Here is a 20,275-nt window from a genome sequence, read left to right as displayed (position 1 = left end):
TTTTCCCAGGCTTCAAGATTGGAAAAACGTGGATCATGGCGCCCCTCTCATCATGGAACAGACACTACACTTCCCCGCATTTTCATCATGCCATGCACCACCAAGACGTTGTTGACATTTGACAGTGCCGTATGTTCCCGGACCTAGGATAAGGTCACACAATACCGCTCCTTAAAGGATCATCAAATCACAGCAGCAGTCACAATCAAGCAATAAGCACAACTAGTTGTCATAATAATTTTCATTTTGTTTTGTTCTGTTCTTTTTGAGTTAATTTTCTGTTTTTTTTTTGTTCATTTTCCTTTTCATAATCAAGGAATTTTAGCTTCCTATTCTTTCCCCCCATCTCCCTCCATCCATCCAGCCCGCATTGTTTTGCAACACGCAATTCTTTTTTGTCACCACCACCCACCACCCCTTCCTCCTTGCTAGCTCTGCATGCCCCACACAACTTTGCCAACCACCACCACCACCACGACCAGGAGAAGGGTCCGATCCGGCTCAGCCATAACGTACATACACCCCCGCCCACCTAAAGCCCACCGCCAGTCCGTCCGACCCTTTTTCGTTGCTCCTCTTTTTTTTTTTTTGATGCGTGGTGTGTTGTGTGTGCATGTGAAGAAAGAAAAAAAACTTGCAATGGCCCAATCCCATGACCAATTGCTATGACAGAAGATAAAAACAGTCGATCAGGTCGGGGAAAAACAATGCTGACTGATCGTGGTATCATGTGACCCCAAAACCAAAAAAAAAGAAAAAGAAAAACGCCGGTTCAAATGTTTGCACAATGATGAAAAGCAGAAAAGCTCTCCCAACCAAAGAGAGCCCGAGGGCAGTGATGCCATCCATTGTAAACATCGGTCAAAAACCATAGCCATGCCAAGCCCAAGACCATTCGACCCCCAAATTAGTTTCCCCTTTCCCACCTCCCAGATATTAAGGGGTCGAATTGATGAATGCAATGCCGGAATGAAAAGATGCCCATTAAACTGCAAAACGCCTTCCGATTCATGCATGATGTGTCGTAAAACCGTAGCCGCTTTCGCAAATGCTCGAATCAAAAAATAATACACGACAGCATGACCGCTTGCCAGATGCCACGGTTGCTGCCTCCCTGGGTATCTTAAAAGTAAAGACGTGTGTGTTATGTGCGATGATGGGTTATATGTCGTGGTTGATGTGTTTGGCCGGTGGGTGTTTACCAGCCTTGAGCATGGTAGCCGGTGAAGGCGTTCTTGTCGAAGACTTGGTCGTCCCAGACCCGGTTGTTGGTCTCGTTGCCCTTCTTCATGTAAGGACGTTCTGGATATTGCTTGAGATTGGCAACATCGTGGGAAGTGTGGCGTCGCTTAAGGACGGCATTAGCAGTCGACGTTTTTTGCGACCGTTCGTGGAGAAGGTTTCTTCGGAGAGACTCTGTGAGCTCGGTAGCCAGCATGTTGCGCCGAGTGGTGCGCGGGGAGAAGGCGGCCTGATGGTGCATCCCCATGGCCATTGTGTTGATGGGCTGAGCTTGGGACCGAGGAATCTCGGTGATCGGGCGCATTGGAGGGGCGCGAGAAGGGCCCCTGTTCTTCATCATGAGTGGCGCGTCATCCGAGTCATTCGGGGAAGCGACGACGGATGGTCCGTTAAGTGCGGCCCGAGTGCGGGGGATGGCCGAGGTAGACTGCGAAGCAATATTGGAGTACTTTTGAGCACGGCTAAGACCGCTGTTGCCCGCCAAAGCGAGAGTAAGGAGAGATCGCCTTGAGGTAAGGTTGGCAGTTGAGTCAACGCGCTTGAAGTGGATCTTGTCCTCCATGCTTGACTTGCCACTCTCCTCGGCCGACTCGTCCTCCTCCCAGTCATCCTCATCATCATCAATTGCGCTCTCGTCAAGATACTCGGACTCAGAGTCACTGATAGCAGAAGACTCAAATGTTTGGGTAACCACCTCGTTGTTGAAGGAAGCAGTCTTCTTGTGCGCGTTCATCACGGAGGGGGCTCTGTTGAGGACTTCGGGGACCTTGAGAGATCCATCCTCGTCTGACGAGGCAACTCCAAGCTGGAACATCTTGGACTTGGCCGGGACCTGCTTTCTGATCTCGACCTTTTCGGGGCTGTAGGAGTTATCTGAGCCCGATGAGCACGACCCAGAACCGCCAAGAGCAAACCTCGCAGCTTGCTTCTTAGGCTGGACAAACTTGGGCGCTGGGGCCTCAGTAGGAAGAGGGATGGCGTCATTGTGAGAAGCGGGAGAAGCGGCTGGCGAGGTGATACGGCACGCAGGCAATGGAGAGGTGGAAAAGCCACGGGTCACAATTGTCTGCATTGCCGGCTCCTCGGGAGTGTTTTCGGGCTCTGAGGGCAGGGAATGAGGAGTGTTGTGTTCGGAGGTCTGGGGGGATTCGTCGGTAGTGGAGCCGGAGTGTTCGCTGTCGGGTGGGCACGATGGCTTCTCTTCGATCGATGCAGGGAGCGTGTACTCAATGGGTTGAAGAGGGGCCTTTCCATCCATGATCTGAACGACCATCTTCTCCAACTCGTCCGAAGTGATGTGCCTTTCACGGCCTCGACTACGGCTGCTGGCGCAAGAATCCTGTCTGAGTATCCTTGGGCGTACAATGTCCAAGGGGGCTTGCTCGGATGAAAGGTCAACGGCCTCTTCGTCAGCGACCGAGTCGACGCTGGCGGAGAGCTGCGGAAGCTCCTCATCGCTCGCGCCGCGAGGATACTGAATATCTCGGGGTTGGCTTGTGGCGGAGGACGAGACGAGAACTTCACCGTTCTCGCAGCAAAAGGTTTCTCTGTTCCAGAGGCGCCAGCTGAGGTTTTCTAGTCTTCTGCCGTGGGCAACTGAGTCACGGCATCTGGCGAAAACTGCGATAGTGTGTTAGCACGACTTGGGCCGCAGAGAGCCGAGTCGAGTCAGAAACTCACCTGTCCACATGCTGAATAGGTTCTCTGGTTTGGTGGTGTCCACCTTGTGAATGACATTGGCGTCCACTGTGAGGACGGGTATCTCTAAGGACTGCGGCATGATGACTGCTGTGGCTGCTCGGGTGCTCGAGCAGATTCTACAGTGCAGTCAGGATCAATCGTGGCAGATTATTCGCGACGGTCGATCACGAAGGTCGGTCCCACGTATTTGAAGGAATCAAAGGTTTTCGAAGCGATCCGTACGTTTTTGGGGATCTGCTCTTCACCAACGGCGCACGTTCGAGACCTGGCGGATTGCTCGTATTGGCTCGGATGGACGTCTGGAAACTCTGGTTGTGGTGATTGTAGTCGAAGTCTGTTCCTCCTAGTCAACCTTCCAGCTCAAACTGTTGGTGGACCCGTCGACGTTTTCTCTTTTTCTGTGCAGCGACGACTGATGGAGTGAGTCGCAGCGAAAGTCTTGTTCGTCGGTAACACTGTAGCTTCGATTCGAAGAGCAGGTAGTTGTTGCTGGTGATCGAATATCAAATGTCGACGATGTTGGTTCAAGGTCGGTTGGTAATAGACCAGAGATGGAGAGAGAAGGGAGGTGTGTGTGGTGGGGAGCGGATGTTCATGTAATAAGGCAATTGTAGGGACGCCGAGTGGTGGATCGGCCCTGGGTGCGTGGGAGTTGGGCGGGGAGTGGATTTCAATTGCGCGGTGAATAAAACCAATTGCCTTGGGCAGGTACCCACGACCTGAGAGCGCCCCCTGTCAGCGTACCTTATCCCTGTCGCTCGCAGTCGCCGGTACATGTACAAGACAACAAGTTCCCGACGTACCGACAGGGACCTGAAAGCAGGGGGGTGGGGGGGTAAAAGGCACCTGAAGGTTCCAGGTTCTCTTCCAAAAGTCACTCTTTCCCCGCAAAAACTCCCCGTCTTTATTGTCAGCAAAAGCCCTCCTTTTCTTCCTTTTCTTTAATGCCCCTTTGTGAAAACGGACGAGCTTGTGATCTATGAAGGGCACACGCGGCCACCTATTCTTGCTGGGACAGACAGGACGCTTTGCTCTGACGAACTGTTGAGGGCAGTTCTGACACCTGGGCAGGGGGTTTTGGCTTCTCGGGACTCAGGGATAAGTGTGCAATTCGCACGCACGAACGGACCGAAAAGCCTTGAGCTAGAGTGGTTGACACTTATCCTCATGGGGCAAGAGTATGAAGAAGATGGTGCCCAAGATAGCTTAGCGTTATGCAGTTCAAGCTAACCATTCTGGGCAGTTTGTCTTGCCGTGGGGTTCGGGCTCACTCTCGGCTTGTGTGGGATCATGCGTTTTCGCAAACGGTGTTCTTCTGCCAGGGGAAGATGGTAACTTTCCCAAAAGGTTTAGCTAATACCCGGAAAGGAATGGAGGTCACGTTGATATGGCGCCAAGCATCCAAAAGAGAAGCAATTCCCTGAAAAAGACAAGACAGAGAGCGCCCGGGGAAATCTGCCGGCACAAGCCAGCAGCGTCTTGTTTTTGCTGTGCTCATGAGAAACGTTTTGCTTTGCCGTTGCTCACATTTGCGTCCATCTGAGCTCTTCCCAGGTCCTCAAAACGGCCATCTCCCTCCGAGAGTGTTCAGTCAGGAGGGAGCCTTGCGTCGGGTGCCCTGCTGTCTGTCGAGCCAGAAGTCAGGTGCTCTGGCTGGGGAAGCCTAGGCCCTTTTTCCCCACAAATCGCCACCAGCGCTCACCTGAAGCCGCCGTCTCAGCGGGTCGCTGGTCCGCCAGTCAATTCGGCCCACGGCTTTCTGAGGCGCGCCAGCGTGCCTGTTGTTGATCAACCCGTGATCACGAGCCGGCCTCGTGAATTGCCCATTCGCCGCCCCCCAGCCTATGGCATTTCCCCAAATTACAGACACAAAGACGTCACCATCAGTCAGCAGCCCCAAGCTCACCTCTAGGCTCAATGCCAGTGGAAAATCAACACACGCCGTGACGCCTCTTGTTGAAAGCGCTCCAAGAGACCAGAATAGCGAGGCCAGAGGACCAATTCGCCGGTTAGGACAAGCCTGCGGTCGAATCGGTGACAGTATCACTCTCGTTTTGCTAACACGACCTATGATAACGACCGCTGAGTGGTCGGTCTGGCGGGTGATGTGTTTGGTCACCTCCAGAGTGTTTTTGCTCCAGGCTTGGCTCTCCTTTTGTGCCCCCTTCATCCCGCTGGCCCTCGTGATCCCGCTGGGCCCCATTCCGATTGTCGCAACCAATCCCTCACGCCAGCTGCTCAAGGCGATGAACGCATTCGCGCGGGGCTCGATATCACATCGCTTCTCAAAAACCATCAGGCAGACACTCATAATTCATATGCGCCCCGTCTCTCCTCCTATCGCAACACCAAGCACGGGATATCTGACGACCCCAGCCCCTCGGCACCACGATATCACATACTGACTGGACCCTGGAAGCATCTGCAACCAACAACAGCCCGAACATCGGCCTGAAGTCACAGTCTGGGCCCGACCTGGCACAGCGTATGATGATGATGGACCGCCAGGCACAGATTGCGTCTTTTGTCTTGCATTGATTCGCAGTTCTCAGATTTGTTTTTGGGATATCTGACCTTTCTTCTGCCAGCTCTGAAATGGTTTCATGCTCCTCCCCTTCGCATGAGCCAACACGCGCACCACCCCACGCCGAGGATTTGACAACAGCCTTCATCACTGCCAAAACCGAGTTAGAGATGCTGTGGCCAAGACCTCTTCTTGCTCACAGGCAACTGTGCCGCCGCCACGGTCCCTGTTAGCGGAAGCGGCCCTGCTGTTCCGGTAGTTTGGGGGTGGTTCATCCACTCTCTCTTGCCAAAAACAGGTCGAATTTCCCCCTTGTTATCTCACAATCAGCACTCGTCGCTTTCCCCAGGTTCTTCCAGCGCAGTGGTTGACGGAACCTGGTAATATCGACGTCGTGGGCTTGGGAACGGGGCGCATATGCTCCCTGAAAATTGGGTATTCTGATTTTCAGCCTCGTGACATGCGCAAGACAAGGGCTGGTTGATGCAAATGTTGAAAGTGGCTTTGCAACCAATGATGGGGAAAGGGATGGGAACACGGCCATGGGATCTGTCCAACCGACCTTCCCGCCACGTTTTCGTGGCTGAGAACAAGAAATCTGCGCTGTACTTTCTATCAGGTAAATGTCCCTCTTCGATAGTCTTGTTACAGGTCTCTCAACGACTTCAGCCGGACTAGGAAAACCACCTGTCTCTACAAATTCCCTATCAAAGAGGTACTGGTACCAAGGACCCTGATGGCCAATTCCTGAAAACCGGGAGCGCTAGGTTCGCGGAGGCTAGGATGAAGCAGCCGGAGAGAGAAAAAAGCAACAATATCAAGACTCCAACAAGCTGCTGCCGGAGGCCACCGTCAGGAACAAGTCCGGTTTTCCCTTTATTACAACGCGGGGGTCCGTCACCTGTGTGTCGGTTGCAGCTTCAATCTCCGGAGCTCTGGGACGCTAATCGGGTTAGACAAGCAAATCTGATCTCCCCATCAAACCCCAGCGAAAACCCTCAGGCCATATTCATATCATATGGGACATGTCAGTTTCTGCCATGTTCTCCTTTGCAGAGCTTGGGTTTCTCAGCCGATGAGCCAAGATGAAGCAAACAGGCTTTGCTGTCTTTCTGGTCATCAAAAGAAACCGCGGCTCACGGCAGTCGAATGTGGTGTCTTTGCATTCTCCCCTCTTGGTGGCGAATTGCAATTCGGGTGCACACGGACTGCTCCCGTTCGCTTGCGGCTCGCGGCGGTCACCTGCTCTGAGGAGAACTGCTGAAGTGTCAGCCTGCGTCCCCGGATGCGCCGGCCAATCAGAGCGAGCGTTTTCGTGCACATGGCTGCCCCTCGAACCCCCACGTTTTAATGAACTTCCCCCGCATTCAAAACACCCCGGTCCCGCAGACGTTCTTTGTAACCACACCTGTTACCTGCCTCATGAGGGGACCTTGGACCGTGATGGCCATCAATCTCTCGACCTTCTATCGTTCCCTACCAGGCTCGACAGGGAAGGTCCAGTCTCACGAGTTTCATCTGACCTTTTTATCTCCCCCTCGGTGTCCGAAATGATCCAAGAGAGGCAATTCCGTATCCCAATGCCACGGAACGGCGCACGTGGGTAGCAAGTTAGGATGACACTATTCCCCTATCGAACCACGCCATCATTAGCTCTCTGAATTATTGACAAGTATCAAACAGGTTCACCTCCTTGTTTTTCGATACCAGACACCACAATAGTTTGCAAGCCTCGCATGTCGACACCAACGGGACTCGGTATGCTCACAAGCATGCCGGCAAGGCATTGACTCGGGATTGCAACCATAGAGAGGGGCAAAAGGGCCGCAAAGCAGACATGTGAAGTGTGATGATGTGTGATGATGTGTGATGACCAACCCCTGGATTTGCTCGCTGCGGATCGTCCCAGAGATCTGTCCGCGCCGGAAACCTGGACTCTTCCCCGGCCGGTTGGTTTGATTCAAACATATCCCGCCTGTCAGCTGAAGTCAGATAAATGTGAGAACTGATACGGATTGGAAAATAAACCACAAACCGGAGCCGGAGTACGGATGTCACGACATGATGTAGCTTCTCGGGCGAGGAGTCGACAGGCAAACAGGCACAGGTCCCAAGAGTTGCATTTTGTCGTAGGTGGCTGCAGTCGTCTATCGCAAATCAATTTAATTGCTTGCAGCGCCGAGTCCTGCATCAGATAGATTGATCACCAAGCCGGCAGATTGGTTCAACTTTGCAGGACACACCATCCAAGTTCCCGGAACACGATGGCACACGTTTCTTGCTTTTATACACACCAAGCATTTTCTCGACTCAACTTTGTTCCCGGTTTTGACAGCTATCATAAGAACACTCTCTTATAACCTGCGAACGCAGATCGTGTTTCGACCTCTGTTTCGAGATTCTAGACCCCTTGGGTAGTTCATGTCAGTCTTACAACACAGACTCTGATCTCTAAGAATCACGTTTTGATAAATCGAAACAGTCTCCTATCACTACCAATATCTAGACCTCGTTTTTCTCATGGCGCGATACAAGACAGTCTGTGGGCAACCGTTGCCCTCGTTTTTCATATGCCCTCATCGCACTCAAACAGACAGAGACAAAACAAAACCTACATTTTTCTTTCTCATGAGAGTAACCATGGGAGGGTGTGCCAATGCGGCTATATCAAGAACAGGGGATGAGACAACATGCGGACGCCGCAGTTGCCCTCCCTCTCATGCAGCCTCTCGAGGCTGCTAGTAAGTACTACCTACGGCTAGTTGGTGATTGATTTGCTTGCTTGCTTGCTGACATACAGGTTAATTGCAGGACTATGCATTGGTAATGTGTTGCACTCAATACGTACTTGGGAGAGATGCCAATGACCGAGTAGTTGGGTCTCCATCAACCTCCTGTTCTCAAAATCGTTGAGGGCTGGCTGAAATGCACTCTAAATCCGGCCACCTACATCGGATAGATCACGCCGTTCGACGATCTGTAAGACCTGACCTTTTTTTCTTTGTTTCTCATCATGCAGCTACCCCCCTCCGAGGTCATTAAATTTCCCACCGCAGCCCTCGATAAAAATGTAGGTACTGTTTGCTTTTCGCAACCATAACCCAAATTCGGAATAACTAGTAAATGGCTGCCGAGTAGTAGCGGCGTTGTATACCGAGCTTTTAAGCTCCCATCTAACCGAACTCCCGAGGAAAGCCTGCCCATTCCGAGAACCCCGGAGCCGCCATCTTCGTTCCCCGCTCCCCGCAGCGGACTGTCAAATGGGACCCTGAAAACGATCGACCTACCCTCCCCGCATAATGATGAACGGTTGTCAGTCTCTAGTTGGTTGGAGTTTTGATGTCAATCAAAAACGCAGAAAAAGCAGGGGCGCGTCAAAAGGTGAATCATACAGATGGAGAGAGACATAGTGGATTGTCTTGGTCTCCCTTACATCATCATAGCGCGGGGATATATGATATCCGATTTTGCAACAATCTGGGATGTTCAAAGCAAAACCACGGGTAGCTCTCCCTTTTTTTTTTTTTGCGGAACATCTCCTCCCTGCGCTGATATTCACGATTAGCGAGACTTAGACATATGTTGGTGTATACGACCGAGACTCTCCCCGAGACCATCTCAATTGATAGTAGACGGTGACGGCATGGCAGTGAGTGAAGCCTGTCTCGTTCACTGCAACCAGGTCACCACGAGAGATCACCCCTTTGCCGAAAACATCAACTCATAAACTTGGCAGTCTTTGCCGATCTTGCACTGTTCCTTAAGACCTTTTCCAGTTTTCAATGACGATACAAAAAAAGCGGTGATCAGAAAAGTCGACAAAATGTTGTGCATATCGCAAAGTGTATGTACCGTTTCGTTGATCAGTGACGTTACGTCTCCACCAAAAGCCGAACCACCTGTGTGGAGAAAACCGTTAATACTCACCCAAAAACGGTGAGCTGGTTAATCATCCACGCCAAGCAAAAAAATACCAACCCCCAATATCAACACTCATTCATTGTCAGGAGTCCCTCCCGCTCACCAAAGGCCACATCCACCCCTTTCTTCCTTCCTCCCTCCGAAGGGTCTTCATCGGTTTTGACAGTGACATCGTCAAACCTCCTCTCAGCCCTGGGCAACGGTCGCTCGTGTCTGGATCGCTTGGAGGACCTACCAGGGAACGGATACCACCTTATCAAAATAAAGCTCCGAAACCTACCCCCAAGGATGCACTGTGGGGAATTCAGTCTCAGGGTTACATTTGCGTTCGAGGTAAATTTTTGCATGAGACTTATTTTCAGGTATATCGGTCCTTCCAGCCGAGGAAGAGCAAAAGAGAAAATCCCGAGTCCGTGGGCGGCAGCAGCAGAAGCGAGCTGTCGTTTGCGCAGAACCGAAACCCGAGGTGGAGGGTAAGCGAGTGCGATTGACCACTCTGTTGGTGATGGGGGGATGTAAGATATTCAAGGTCAATGAGATGTTGGAACCTGTTGTTGGGAACTCCTCAGCCTTGCGAAATTGAAGTGTCCTGGTGAGGCTCCATCCAGATAGGCGATACCTCGGTGCGTCTGTGAGATGGGCTTGGAAAGTCGAGTAAGTGAAAGAGCGGTCACCGTTTCACCATCAAAGTGCAAGAGACTTCAATAGCGGCCGTTGCATTGCAGCAACTGCAGGACTCACGACAGACTCGCATCCGCTACCTATCCGCAGCAGCTAAAATAAACGAGTGAGAAAAAAATAACACTCCTCAACCGGCCGTATGATGTCGTACGTAGCTAGCCTCGCAGTGCCGTCCCGACGGTTATTTTCATCCATGTCATGTCTTTTGTTCATCAGCCTCGCATCGCAGCTGTCAGTCATTGCCGGAGGTTATAGCTTCAACGAGGTAAATTAACCGGCACGTGGTCGACCGGTTGAATTGCATAGGTATACGATACTTTGTTAAAAATGATGTTGATATTATCCTGATGAGCTAGGAAGAAGGAATTTGAAATCGGGTTCGGGTTTTCCAGAACAAGTGGAGTTGCACTTGATCCCGGGTAATGGGCATTATCGTAGTCGTCATCGCCGCGCCGTCGCCGTTATATTCCTTTTTACCGCCGTCGTCCCGTAATGAAGCCTCCGGCTCACCGTCTCTCTGTCCGGCGCGGGTGGTCGTTGGTAAATTACGCCGTGACATTTTCACCAATCCCCCGTGTGCAATTAGCATTCCTCACCTTTAGGATTTTGCTCTTCCCCATCTGGTGGACCTTTGTGCCCCCCGGGCTTGCGTGCGATGCAATGCTGGATGCTGTGCTTGCCTCTCTCTCTCCACCGGCCACGGCCCGACTGCCTAGTGCCGACCCATGTTCACGATGCAAGAAACGGCCCCGTTCGCGAGGCTAACAGAGTTTTTTGAAGGGTTTTCTTCCCCCGGCCAGCAGAGATTGAGGCTTTTGTCAGCCTCGGAGGTTGAGGGACGTCTGTGTCGAACCTTCTGCTTTTGGTATAGGACTCAAACATGCCGCTGTCCTGAATTGTGATGGCCAGGTGGACATGAACGGAAGCTCCGAACGGCATCCTGTTGAGTTGAGGTTCGAAAGGCATTGAACAGCATGAATGATCCACAGCGTCCACGTGCCTGTCTGTCGGTCATGTGGCTGGTGGGCCTTGGCGATAACTCGGGAGGAGTTCGGGCGGTGCGGGTGTGGCGCCGCCGAGTGCTTGACTGCGCCGCATTTTACCCCAGATCTAGACCCCAGCTTGGCGAGTCACATGAACGAATAGCCACACACTCGACATGATTTGATGCGATTCGCAGCACTCAAGCTTTTCGACTGACGTTTCGCGCGCTGGCAATGTCGATTGGAAACCAGGCTTCTGACGCTCATCAACAATATGCATTGATTTACCGCGTCATTGACGCTCAAAATAAATCCCCTAATGCCATGCCGTCATCCCGCGCTCCTGCCTTACAATCTTACCTAACCGTCTCGTCCAAACTCCTCCTGCCAAAACCAGTCTTTCCTTGTCCGAGGGGTTTTCCTTGCACGTTGGGCCTTTGCCAGCTCACAAGTCGCAACCTTGTGACCACACGATCTCTGGTAACAAAAGCTTTTTCCCTGCTTCCCTCCTGATACAACGGGCCGACAGGGACAACCCTGAGGGACACAAACAAACCGAGAGATGGAATCCCACCGCAGCAGCAGCGCCTTACCTCTACCTCTACCCCTCCCGCCCCGCCCGGCCGTCAACCCCGCCTTCGCCGGAACTCCCCCCGCTCATTGAAGGCCTCTCACAGGCCCGGATGCCCGCTGATGAAGAGAGTTTCTCTGCGAGTCCGCCTGACTTCTTTTTTCATGCGCCCCCCTCCCCCCCACGACCTCCATGCTTGGATTATGTTTACGTGTTTCTAACTGCTGTTCTTATTATTATCAACACTATCCCGCGTGTAGGCAGGCATCGCGAGAGTTGCATATGTATTGCAAAGGAGCCTGACCGATATAAGCCGAGAGAGCCTGAAAGCGGAGCTGCCCTGCCCCTCTTTCTCTCAATGTTGTTTCTTTCAATTTGACGGGCAGAACCGGTTTATTTGCAACAACTGCGTAGTCGATGTCGTGCTGTGGCGGCCATGGCGAGAATGGGAGGAGGGTGTGATCAAATGGGTGTCCTCTATCTAGCCCACATGAGGCGAGGAGGAAACAGCACTTGCTGCTGCTGCTGCTGTTGTTGTTGTTGTTGTTGTACATAGCCCCGTGAGAAGGTGTCATGCTACCGGGACGTGTTTTTTTCTAGGTCCGCATGTTGGACCCGTCTTGGTGTGGATGCCATCACTTGTTCAACCACCTCTTGCCTGCAGACTAAGGTAGGAAACACCCTTACTGACGGGGCGGGCGGGGTTGGGATTGTTGATGCCATGACGATGTCTTGCCTGCTGGTGGTGGAGAGAACCCACGATGACGAATACAAACAAGAGGCTGAAATTTATTGTTTAATTTAGCTGATCAATTGGCAGCCTGTTGGAACGGAAGCAGAATTGGAATTCGTGATGGGTAAGTTTGGTGGAGTTGCCAAAACGGTCAGTAAGTCTCTCTCTCTCACATTTCCGGTCTGAACAACAACTTTGTCAACTATCTCGACGATCATTCGTCGTGGATCAACAGTCCATCACCAGAAATATCTCGTCATCAACCCAACTGGCTCAATGCCACGCCGACAATCCTCTTACCTCCACAGTCATGTCAGCTCCTCTGTCTAAAACTATTCCTTTGAGTCTTCGATGTGAAGACTCAATTGGATTGGCCAAGCAACTTCGAGCCACAAAACCTGAGGTCAGCAGACCAACGACACCAGGGGCTGAGTTTCACTGGTACCTGTGGCTCAACTCAACTCAAACTCTTTTCCAGCTCAGCTCCGAAACACAAAAAAAGCTACCGTTTGCAGTTTTTACGGATGAGCGGTGCAGCCGCCGAGCTTCGCGTGAACGGTTTGGCTTTTTGTAATGCGTGGCCGTTGGGTAGCCGTTGAAGCTACGAATGGGTGAGAATAGCCGGCGCTTATGACAACGTGCTGTCACTGTCACTGGCGCCGGAGCAGTGAACCAAAACAGATGAAGAAATTCGAGGCCTCGTGATGGAGAAATGATTCTATTCTGGGGGTTGGTTTGTTCACCGCAGCCCTGTCGTTTACGCTGTGTGATGCTACTCAGAACTACCTATTTACAAGTTCATCACAGCTCTCATGGCAGAGCTGGTTTCGGTAAAGTAGAGAGGAGGGTGTAAGCCATGCGTATCGGTGTCTCAGTCGCCCTCCTAGGAGACCACTGATGGAAAGTCTCGGTCTTGGCGGTAAAACTACGTGAACTTGTGACCATTTGACATTTTCTATCTAGCAGTTCAAAGGGTCCACACGACGGTATGTTCAGGGTCTTCAGGGTCAACACTCACCCGAGCACCCGACAAAAGGGTGTGGGAACTGAGACAAGAAACGGATAGACTAGACTTCCCCGTTTACCGCTGGTGGATGGACCCTTTGGCAGACCCTTAAGGTACCGCCGCCGCGCAAAAGTCATCCAGGCAACGGCTGTGTAGGTCACGATGCCTACGGTAGGAAGGTCGGGAGTTAGTTCCGGCTTTTTTCTTCGGGGCTTGGAAGCTGGACCCTGATATCCGTAGACCCTGAGAAATACAAGTGTGTGGCAACTGGCAGCTTTTTGAAGAGTCTTGGCTATGGTTTTATGGTTTTAATTTTACCCCGGATTTTCCACCTTATTTTCTCTCGGCTGTTTTCCACAAGTGTGACTCTCTATCCGGCGATCACGTTGCTTGGGTTAGATCCGCAAACACAATATGGGAAAGTCGGGAGTCGAGTAATAAATGGCAGTTGCCCTCGCTTATACAACAGCACGTAATCTATATATATGCAGAGCCTGGGGCGGAATGGATCGCTGTAGGTGTAAAAAAGGTGAATGTGATGTTGCCGTTCCCGTGTTTTGTTGTACCTTAGGTCGTCTGTGTTCCATAGTCCGGGTGTCTCGCCTCCGAGTAGAGCGGTACAGACCTTACCGAGGGGCAAAACGTCCTGCAAAAAAGGGGTCAGGTGCACAATGCTGTGTCTATTGCATTGCTGTTTGAGGATGAGTAAAACCACTGATAGGCAAAGACTCGGATTCGGGGGAGAACCGGCCGATCTTGTTCATTTCTGGTGTGCTTTACGCCTCATTTGTGGTCGTCAAGTGACTTTTAAAAAGTTGCAGCCTTGGGGATATTTTGAGGGGGTGGGGGTGGTGGTGCCTTGTGTGTAAGTGTATCACTGCAGGAAGAGCGGTGCGCCTTTCGTAGATCGTCGTCTTACACTGCTTTCCCGTAGGCTACCTACATTACATATAGACCAGACAGATTTGAGCGAGGTGAGTGGTCAGGTTTGACCAGAGGGGAACAGCCAACAGGGTAGATAGAGGTGAGATGTGAACCCCCACTGAAGGGAGGTTTGTGTTGGACGAATTCGGTAATGGTAATCATTTGCTGACTGTAGTTGGAGATGTGTACGAATCTGTACCTGGACTGATAGGCTGGGTGGCTTCGGACATATAGTGCGCTGTTGTAGCTGCCGGTAGTAAATTCCCATGATATGTTTATGTACTGCAGCTTATCATGAGAATGGTGTGCGTCAGCGCCGGCGGCATCTATAGTGTTTCCCCGGATGGCATTGCTGACAGGTTTGTCTACGAGGTATCCGGAGAAAGTATGAGAGACTGGGTCGAGTCAGCCACTGCGAACCATGGATGAATAGTGAATGGTGAGAGGATTTGCTATAGGCCTAGGATCGTGTGCAGGTTGGTTGCCGGCGTTGGCTGACGGAGTTGTTAGCAGTGATCCCGTGAAGAGTGCAACAGTGCCAGAAGAGGCAGGCGGGTTGTCTTTCATCCTCCCACGTGGTAGAGGTAGGTTGTATACGGAAGTACGGGACTTTGACGATGTCGGTTCGGCGATGGCGGGAACGAAATATGCTGCAAGGAATGGGATGCTGCGAGGCCAAGGCTCAGCGGGGGTTTACAGCGCCATCCCATTCATCGCGAGTTTCCGTCTTTCCACGGAGGCGAGATTGACGTTGATTGTGCTTCGGACGGGCCGATTGCCATGGAAAAGAAAGAAGTACCTGTGAACTGGCCCAGATGTATCTGGCATTCTGCGATGAAGTTCCTATGTGAAGGTGACCATGCCGTTGATATTGCTGCTAGGGTTGTCGATAAATTGAAGAATCCGGGGAAGCTGGGTCACTGCTCCATGGGGACGGAGACGGAATTTCCAGGCTATGCCCACCTGAAAATCTGGGGAAGCTCCCCTGTAAATTGGTGAAAGGTGGAGCATCGGTTTTTAAAATCATCCACAGTATGTTTGTCTACAGCACTCTCAGTTCTAAAGGGCTCTGTATCACCAGCATCAGTCTTCTTTGCATTGTGCCTTGATTATGAGATAATTCAGGAATCAAGAATTGTATCATTATGGACCCGACGTCGAGTGCATCTAGATGTCTTTCCAGTTGGGCTGTCCTAAGCAGTAGTGATTTACCAAGACAAAGTGGGAAGTACGTCATATCTTCGGTTTGCTCTTTCTTGAGAACAAACACACGGAAGACAGCGCTCCTTCCATCTCTTCGATTTGCAGTTCACACAAATCATAATTAATCGATTATCTGTGAATTTATCATTTTCTAAAAAAAATTCCTGTCTTCGGAGGGCCATCTGGTACAAAACGTTGATTCACCGCCCCCTTGTGCCCATGGCACCGCATATTGCAACAGCACTTCACGGATCGTGGTGGTCAGCCCCCCAAGAGACTGGCCGGTGACTGGCAGAGAAACGGAACGCAAGGAAGACAATTCAGGACAAGATGGGCTGAGTCTCCTGCTCTGTAACCTTTGACACAGACAGCTAATTTCCAGTCGCGCTTCTTGCCTGACCGCGCCGGTTTTCTCCTTGGGGGCTACAACGGCACTTGATATCGTGGCGTCCTCACCTCATGGCATGGCTCCTTCGGCTGCAAGTCATTGCATTCTCGGGCCCGTAGGATGTCTGCCCGCGCTGGTTTGACCACTCATCCTCCCAGCGAAGCATCACGGACACCGTTCGACCGACCCATCCATCTCAGCAATCCCTCGATCCTACCAACCCGTTGCTCCCGACGCGGACATACAACGGTCATAGATTTGACTCCGAATTAACGCATCGCCAAATCCCGGCAGTTTGGTGCCCAGGCAATCCTGGTTGGGTCGGCTCTCTTGACGATTGGTTCCAAGTGGCGTCCAGGAGACTCGCAGTATATTGCTCTTACACCCTCTGTGCATGCTTCGATGCAGCAGTCTATTGTACATCCTGGGGCGCCGTGGTGTAGCCTAGGACAAGGCTGTTGGTGCCATCAGCTCATCTCGAGGGCGACGAGGCCTATACGATGTTGACTTTTCCATCTGACCCCTTATTCACCGCAACGGGATGGAAAGTCCGAGAGGTTATGTGTCACCATCTCGAACCCGGGACCATGGGTTGCTGCACATCGGTATCACAGATTCTTCCTTTGAGCGGCCGGGATTTCAGCTTGCATTTATCGGCTCCAATGGTGGCGTCACTGCTGTCGATGTGAGACCAGCTCACCTTAACTCGAAGTCATGGGAACATTTTGTGCTCTTCTATGGCGAAGTTGTCTCGAAGTTTCAGAGAACTCAAGTCTTTGATCATGGGCTGAACCGAGACACGATGCCTCCCGCCTCAACTTGCCTCCGCCGGTGCGCTTAAGGTTTCCTATTCTTCAGGGCCTTCTTCACCTTGCCAAACGTGCCAATGGAGATCGTGAAGGGGCATCAACCCTAGTCTGGTGGAAATGTCAGTGGCACATGGCTCGGTTTAGTATCCGCGAGTATGACGACTGCTCGGTGCAATAACACGACCTTCTGGGGCAACACCGCGATGCCGGCCAATCTCCTGTGTCCTCTGTGCAACAGTAGCTGAGATGATTTGGAGCCAACGCAGACCTCCCATGACCTGTTGGTAGCTGCACATGGCCACCAGACTCGGGACGGTTGATGCCATTCGAGCCTGCTCTCGCAGGCCTTCCATTTCGAGGTCCAAACTGCGCCGTATTACAGTATGTGTACAGATGGTACATCTGATACCAACTGTCGAATTCCCGCGTGGGGTCAATGACTGGGAATAATCATCAAGTCGTCTACGTGATGCAAGGCATAACTGCTTGTCACCGCCAAAATCTCAAAATCCGGAATGATAGACAGAATGGCTTCTGTCGTGGAACCCCTGTTCCAACCCCTCTCCAGCTCTGTTGCTCACGCGACGCTCTCACCGATACCGAGTACATGATCGATATTGATTCCAGAATCGTGCCGCAAGATCGACCAAGCCCAGCCCTACGATTTGACCAGATGACAAGTCACTACAACGTGTATGGGCTTCTCTACATCGCGCGGGATAGATTGCTGACATCGAGGGCTCCTTTCACCGTAACACACTTGTCTCAACCAGCGGATCACATCTCAGATTATCATCATATCGCCAATACTCCGGTGAAGCTAGGGAGACAGGGTGTCTCTGCCTCGGACCGTTCCTTTTTGTTCCGGTAGTCGATTGTGATTTGTGAGTTCCCGGTGGGTGGTCAGACCAACAAGCCCACTATCCAGAGGCCTTCAGCTTACACAGGCGTGACAGGATAACATAGAGTGGGATTGAGACGTCCCATTGGGACATGTTTCCAGGAGGGTGAATGTGACTGTTGCCAGTCTTTGCCTCACCCTTACCTTCCATATGGACCAATTACGACCGACCACTGGCGACGAATCAGAATAAAGCTTCTATACGTGAAGCATTAACCCTTTCGCCAGGCCATGATTCTCGTACTCGACAGCCCTACGCAAGAGGGTTACAGTTTCCTGGCACCGACACCAACAGTCAGTCCCAGACCGAGCTGAGGCACAGCCAAGTACCGTAACTGTCCCGTTATGGGACCTTCTTTTCATCTCTTTTATTTTATTTATTTTATCTTCTCCTTTTTCATTCATCCCACCTTCCCTGACTCGGCATATCCATGCATTACGTGCCCGCAACCGCCTGGTCACCGGAAGATTCTCATTGCAAGGACCGGACATCCTGTGCCGAGTGATCGGCTTAGCATAACCATCTGACGATTTTTTTTCTCAGGAATATCGCGCCTATGCAAGACCTTGACCGCTCTCGTTTCTTCTGTCATGACATGGGAATGCCATCTGATATGCAGATGGTGGTGGTGTAGTGCAGCAACCGAAGGCTGAGGCGCACCCATCTCCCGCAGGCTAAATGGCCGGTTAAATGTTATTAGGAGTCTCTGAGGCCATTTAGTGGGAGGGACTGCCGGCTTGTTAGGGGCTGGGCAAGCAGCTGGACAGCCTCAGCGGGGTCTTTACTGGACCCTAGATCACTGTTTGTTCATTTATCCGGCATACACAATATGGCGGTGCGAGTCACCCGGGGGATGTGTGATGCTTGTGAGTGGACTGGGGAAAGTCATGAAGAAGCGGACATGGCGTCTGCGATGCAAGCATCACTTACATGGCATGTATGTAAGTAAGCTATGTACGACAATGCCGGTATCATCCACTCGATGATCGCAATCCATTTCTGGTTGCCGCCAATATCAACTTTGTGGTCAGAAGAAGACACACGCAGTTTGTTGAAGACCTACACACGCCTCTTCCTTTGCGGAACGGGACTTGGCTGGTGCGGTTGCGGATCTGGATACCTCGGAAATGTCGTTGCTGATGAATCCTCTCGGCCCTTGCTGGTGGTCATGAATCCTCGCTGGGTCAGCCTGGTCGGGCGATTTACCAGCGAGGTCATGAGTTTCGTTTTCCATCATGCGCGTCCGCCTGTCGACTGTCGCGGACGCGCGTGGCAATAACTGAAGACGCGGGGAAGGAGATGATGCGAGGGCGGGGAACCATGGTTTTGGTGGCAGGGGTTGTTTGGACCTGGACCATGGGAGACTTTGATATCACGACCAGAACCGCGGAATGCGTTTCGCCTCCTCAGCGGTGAGCCAACGAGAAGGTATTCGGCTTCATGATTGAGACTGCAAAGAGTAGGTACCAGGGCCTCCAAACCCCTTCCGTCAACCCATAAGCCAAGAAAGGCAGGGGGCCAAGATGAGATGATGGCATCATCTATTTCTCATCACAGTCAAAGAGAATAGATATCTGCAGGGAACTTCATCTTTTTCTCAGAGAGCGCTATCCCAACCAGCTGGTTCCTAGGCTCTATCCCGGACTTGTGAAGGGGGTTTACTATTGAACTTGTAATGGAGGGTGGTGAGAACTAGTCGACCGGCAAGACTCCCTATTTGCTGGAATGGCTGTTGTGTTGCACAAGCCAGCCGTGCCCGCGCCTTGCCGCAAACCTCTCACACCACGCAACCGGTCACCCGTCACCTACCCGCACCTCGCTGCTGGCTTAGGTAGGTGGTGAGAACAATGCGCCGGCGTGGGGGGGCAAGAACCGAAGGTGAACGGCACTCATGAGGGGGAAGGGGGGATTGCGCCGCTTGATGTCGCCATTTTTTACCGTTTTGGGGGGCTGGGAACGGTTGGCAAATATCAAGGTTGAAGTGCCTCAATGAGTCCTTCACGTGGTCTGTGGAAGTGGAAGGTGAGATGGTGGGTGACTGAAACATGCATCTTTCAACAATGCCTATTGTTGAAGAACCACTCAGCACACCACTACGCTATATACTACTACTGCTACTACTACACACCACACTCTCGGTGTGAGGATGGCCACCACCACCTATCGCCATGACCGACAAAGACATTGCAACTCACCTTTGGGGGGGTGTCAAGTCGGCTGGGCTTCCGTTTATGGGCCAAAAAGATGGGATAATCACCCTTTTACGGAAGAATTACACCTACCAAATGGTCAAGTTGGTATACCGAGCTTTACATTCGGCAGTGAAGTGGGTGTGGTAGTCTTGTGAGATTTTGAGGGGGAAAGAAAGGGGGAGGATGATGTTCAGGACGCAGTTCCCGACTCTTTGGTTCGGCGCTTAGCTCTCCTCTCTTCCCCCATTTTTTGGCTGCACCCCTCATTGTATGACGAACAACAACCTCGATGGCATGACGGTTTTCGGGGCTGAAACGGAAATGGTGGTGCTAATGTAAACGCCCTTATGCTACACAATCCTCAACCCAGCAGCAAATGGTTCTTGTAATCAAGGCCTATAATCTGGCTGGCCTTGATATGATCTCCCGGTAACAATAGGGCCTTCATGACACAAACAAATTTGTGCTGGTATTTTTGGGCGGGCCAAAAAGTCA

The 20,275-nt window shown here is 51.8% G+C and overlaps 1 protein-coding gene across 1 annotated transcript; it reads right to left on the bottom strand.

Moving 5' to 3' along the window:
• Window positions 1-222: 222 nt before the first annotated feature.
• QC762_406470 (uncharacterized protein) lies at window positions 223-4,048 on the bottom strand. The gene is made up of 3 exons (XM_062890099.1): window positions 3,790-4,048; window positions 2,923-3,662; window positions 223-2,862 (listed from the first exon to the last, which is right to left on the bottom strand). Exons 2-3 carry the CDS (start codon window positions 3,020-3,022, stop codon window positions 1,199-1,201), a joined length of 1,764 nt encoding a protein of 587 aa, XP_062743874.1. The 5' UTR covers window positions 3,023-3,662; window positions 3,790-4,048; the 3' UTR covers window positions 223-1,198.
• Between the last annotated feature and the right edge of the window lie 16,227 nt (window positions 4,049-20,275).

This window comes from Podospora pseudocomata, chromosome 4, assembly GCF_035222375.1.
Source record: "Podospora pseudocomata strain CBS 415.72m chromosome 4, whole genome shotgun sequence".
Classification (NCBI taxonomy): domain Eukaryota; kingdom Fungi; phylum Ascomycota; class Sordariomycetes; order Sordariales; family Podosporaceae; genus Podospora; species Podospora pseudocomata.
The sequence above is the reverse complement of the archived record's forward strand: the minus strand, read 5'-3'. Positions and strand labels throughout refer to the sequence as shown.